Below are 5163 nucleotides of genomic sequence, written 5' to 3' on the forward strand. Positions count from 1 at the left end.
ATACAAATATATCGGGCAAAAACCTATATTTATTCAGAGAAAGTACGTTTCTGTATCTGATTTCGTAACTTAAAATGCCATCAGCATATTTGAGGTTACACTTTCAACTGACTCCTTTCACGTGAAAATACGACCATTAGATCAAAAGTTATCCAGGGTGTTCCGTTTATTTTTGTCCGCACTTTACAAGTTATTTGTCCACACCGAATATAACTCAATATCTTTATATATATTTCATGTAAATCAAGATATTCTTAAATTACCGTGCATAATGGTATATTGCAATGTATGAAAGTTATGAAAGTCTAAAAGAGGAAAAACTACTTATTTTTTATTGCACACATATATGAACATATAAAATCATGGATATAAAAATATGAATTAAACATACAAAAAACAAAAAATAATTATACATATAAAAATACATGGTATTAGATCAATATTTTCATAATCTTTTCAACAAAATCACAAAAATATCAGTGAATTTTATCTTTTGTCCGGCCAGTAAATAAATCCATTGATTCACTACCACCAAAAGCGTCATGCAATGCTAATAGAGATCTGTTTGGCATCATTCTAAAATATAAATAAAATTACTATTATCCATTTTATGCTAGACGAATAATGCTAATGTGGCATTTGAATTGATGAATACACAAAGTTGCACTATATTAAGAAAAATTCGTAAATACAATCGACGCTCCTCTGTTATTCGAACGAAAACAGACGCTTATAACTCTATTATAGTGTGCAAAAATACCGAAAAAGAGGTTTGATTGATTTGTTCATTTACGTCGCACTAGAGCTGCACAATGGGCTATTGGCGACGGTCTGGGAAACATCCCTGAGGATGATCCAAAGACATGCCATCACAATTTTGATCCTCTGCAGAGGGGATGGCACCTCCGCTTCGGTAGCCCGACGACCTGCACGCGAAGTCGAGCACTTTACGGTAGAACAGTTTAACGACAACCAATACCTCACACTCTCGATCCCTACGCAGACTGATCCAAGTGGTCACCCACCCGCACACTGACCGCAGTCAGTGATACTTGACTTCGGTGATCTGCTGGGAGCCGTGTTTTAACGATCAGTCCACTGCGGGACACCGAAAAAGAGGAAAAATTAAAAAATTTGTTTACCTAAGGATAGTACAATCCAAAAAAATGTTGACTTGAAATAAACATTGTCTTTTTGTGAAATTTAATAATGATAAGAAATTTTTTTTAAAAAAAATCAAGCAATACTTTTTTTCAACATCATTTAAAATTATTCTTTTTTAATGTAAAAAATACAAAATGTGTACGTAACGATCAAATAGAGCAATGAAAATTTAATTATACGCACGTACTTCATGAGTTTTTATTTTTTAGAAGAAATTAAAAAAATTAATAAATGGATGAATCAAACGAAATTGTAAGAAACCAGGTTCCAAGAAAAAAAAAAGAGTGATTTAATATTCTTCTTTGAAGTTTTGGATAAATAAAACTATGTAAAACTTTAAGTAGTATGAAACATTATTTTATAAAATTTACTTTTATTGTTACAAGATGATTCAAAAATAATTTGCAGCATTGCGTTATCTAGTTCAGGTCAAAAATATTTTCCAGAAATAGGTTTTTGATTGTTTTCATGTGATATGGAAAAACTATACGGATAAAGATGTTAATAAGAAAAAAAATCTAGATAATAGTTTCAGTTTATTTCTTTCAACAATTCAAAATCACCTTCAGTCTCTTAACCTTTATAATTTGTTTTACATTACTATAATTCATAATATAGTCATATAGTCATAATTTTAATAAATTTTTTGCTTATTTTTTCTCTGTCCTGAATATGTATCTGGTAAGTATTATGAAATTCAAATTTTTAGAATATATAACTTTTAGTTCTAAGCGGATTTAATTCTCTCCTTGGGAAGCAGCGTATGGTAATAAGAGAAATTGTCGGACAAAATGCAAAAAGTAATCAATTACTTGTGATCATGATAACAAGCAATTATGATAACAAGCAATCATAGTTGAAGATTAAAACTTTTATCATCATCAGAAACAATTATAATTTCCGCTTGCAATTGTAACCATAACTATAATTAATATTGAACTACAATTGTAGGTAATTGTGATTATTAAAAATCTTGATTGCAACTGGAAGTTTAATTACAAGTTATCACGATTATATGTAACTTTGATATCAAATTATCAGTATTGCACGTAAATTTGATTTTAAAAAAATTGATTGCTGATATCAATTACGTTTTGTTCTAAGCTAGTGCATAATTGTATTTTGATTGACAATAAAGCGATCTAATAAATAATTTCAAAGCCTTATGAGTTCTTGGAAATATTTTGGCTAGGCTGTGAACTGAACACCAATGTGGAGTTCAAGCATTAGTATATCTGATTTTTCTTGAATTAAACTTAAATTTAGAAAACTTGTTATTTAATTCATTTTCAAAACTATCTATTACAGTATTTGTTGTTTCCAGAATAAATTTATAGGTTTTGCCACTTCGTAAGGGCATCCAAATATTAAAAAAAAAAAAAAATTAGATTATTAAATATTACATTTAGAAGAAAAAAAATTCGAATATTTGAATTGCTTATTTATCTTAACCCTAACCACAATATTAGAAGAAAAAAAAATTTAAATTTTACCCATACAATCAAAAAATCATATAAACTGTAAAATATGAAACAATAAAATAGATAATAATCCATTCTAATTATGAGAGTGATTTCACTAATTCAAAAGAAAAAAAAATTGAGAAGGTAAAGAAACTCAATAATGGTGATAAATTTTAAGAATATTTTCGAAATGTAAAAATAAGCAAATCTGTTAAATAATGTGAATAAACTAAATATGTATACAATAAATATATATCAAAATTTATGAATCAGATACTTTCGTTTTAATAAAAATTCACAATTTTGAATTAAATGATAATCAAATACAATTTTCCAGAGGAAATAGATCAGATTGTATAAATTTAAAAGAAAATTTAATAATTATGAACACAGTTAAAATCGACAATTAAAAAACAAAACGAATCCACAAGTAACATATTTCAATCAAAATAATCTCATGAAAGCAAAAATGAATTATATCACGCTATAAATACGCATAAATTATAACATTTATCGAATTTGATACTTTTCTAGTTTTTTTTTAAATCAGCTAAAGACTTTGGCCGGGATAGCATGGTTGGTAGGGCACTGGACTCAAGTTCCCGAGAACAGGAGTTCGTATCCAGCCGGCCGAAGACTCCCCATGTAGTAAATGGTGACTGGTGCACGTTAAACCTAACCTGACGGGTCACAAAATCCTCTATGTAACCATAACAAATTATACCTCTGGGATTGCTGCATTTGAGATCGATCGTTATCTAGTTCAGGTCAAAAATACGATCTGTGGATGAATGAATGGATCTATGAATGTGTCTGCCCTAAAAACGGATTTGACGTATCGGTGTGACAGAAGTCGAATTCTTGACCATAGATCGCGCCACTGGAAAACAAGAACAATCGCACTTTAAGTGCCTTAATGGCTTACGACAGCAACAAGAAGCTAAAAACGCTATATTTTTTTATTTCAGTTAGGATATTTAATTTGAGTACCTTTTTCCCCAACTGTTCCACATAGGCACAAAAACACTACTTTTATTATTTTTTTTTTCGTGATGTCATGTCCTCTTGTTTTAAAGAACCGAAGAAAGCTCTGCGAGAAAGTCGAGTTCGCAACCTGATTATTGCTTCGTTCGAGTACATTATAACCGTCGTTATATAGCCGATCTAATCTTTACGACTACTAATGTTCAACTACGTAGCCTTGTAATTTTGAACTCAATCCAGAAGACAAGGGAACTCCTGTAGAGGGATTACATGGAGAGGAAGACCACGAGGAACTCCCATGGCTAGCATGAGGGAAAGGAGACTACCCATGATCCGTCTACCACTGAGGATATTTCACGTCAGCACTGTGGTCGCTGCAACTTGAATGTGGAATTCGTATCAACCAGCCATTGCTGGGATTCGAACCCGGTTCGCCTCATTATAAGGCGAACACTCTATCCCTTCAGCCATCGCGTCTCCCGTTCAAGTATAAAACGAATCTTTAGATGCTTCGTCATACATTTCACTTCACAAAGTTAGGGAAGCACAAATTTCTATCGTCACAATTAGAAGAGCCTTCACTTAAATCAGCTGCGAAAAAACTAGGGACATGGCAGGAACATTGTTTCCTTCAAGTATGAACATGAGATTGTTGGTTAGGTGCATCATCCAGATCCCTGTGCGAATGTCAGAATTTATATCGTCGCCATAATTTATATTCGTACTTCTTTGACCCGACTCTTCTATCCTGACGACTTATAATGCCATTGACAAGAGAGGCAGGATGTTGTTGTTGTTGTAGTTCATTTACGTCGCACTAGAGCTGCACAGTGGGCTATTGGCGACGGTCTGGGAAACATCCCTGAGGATGATCCGAAGACATACCATCACAATTTTAATCCTCTGCAGAGGGGATGGCTCCCCTGCTTTGGCAGTCCGACGACCTGCACGCGAAGTCGAGCACTTTACGGTAGAACAGTTTAACGAGGACCCATACCACACACCCTCGGTCCCTACGCAGACTAATCCAAGTGGTCACCCACCCGCACACTGACCGTTGTCAGTGATGCTCGACTTCGGTGATCTACTGGGAACCGTATCTTAACGATCAGTCCACTACGGGACTCGACAGAAGAAGAGGGCATCAATATTTATTTAACCATTATTAACAGAGAACATTCATCCAAGTAACATGCAAATTAAAGGGCTTTAAAAAAAATTAGAGAAAATCTATCAAAATAATCCCTTAATATGTTTCGCCCTATAGAAAAAGAGGAACCTGAGTAATTACAATTGGTGAATTAAATAGGTCGAGGGAAAATATGTTTCTCATATGTTAAAGGGAAAACTATAAAATGTTAATTCATACATACTTGAGATCTAAATAAGAGATAATAAGAAAGGAGGAAGTGAATAATTAAGTGTTGGATAGAGTTCAGTTTTGAATAATAAATGACGAAGATTTAGATAAAGTAATAACATAAAAATATTAGTTAGACATAAAATAAAAAAAGAAATATATATATATACATATATATATATAATGGAAAAT

General features: G+C 32.4%; 1 protein-coding gene across 1 annotated transcript in view; it reads right to left on the reverse strand.

The window, feature by feature from the left end:
• Positions 1-311: 311 nt before the first annotated feature.
• LOC107455476 (short-chain dehydrogenase/reductase family 16C member 6) overlaps positions 312-5163 on the reverse strand; it is a 32921-nt gene continuing 28069 nt past the window's right edge. Inside the window, exon 5 of the mRNA XM_016073057.3 lies at positions 312-576. Within this exon, the coding sequence (XP_015928543.1) occupies positions 477-576 (100 nt within the window). The 3' untranslated portion in view covers positions 312-476. The remainder of the gene's footprint in view (positions 577-5163) is intronic.

This window comes from Parasteatoda tepidariorum, chromosome X1, assembly GCF_043381705.1.
Source record: "Parasteatoda tepidariorum isolate YZ-2023 chromosome X1, CAS_Ptep_4.0, whole genome shotgun sequence".
Classification (NCBI taxonomy): domain Eukaryota; kingdom Metazoa; phylum Arthropoda; class Arachnida; order Araneae; family Theridiidae; genus Parasteatoda; species Parasteatoda tepidariorum.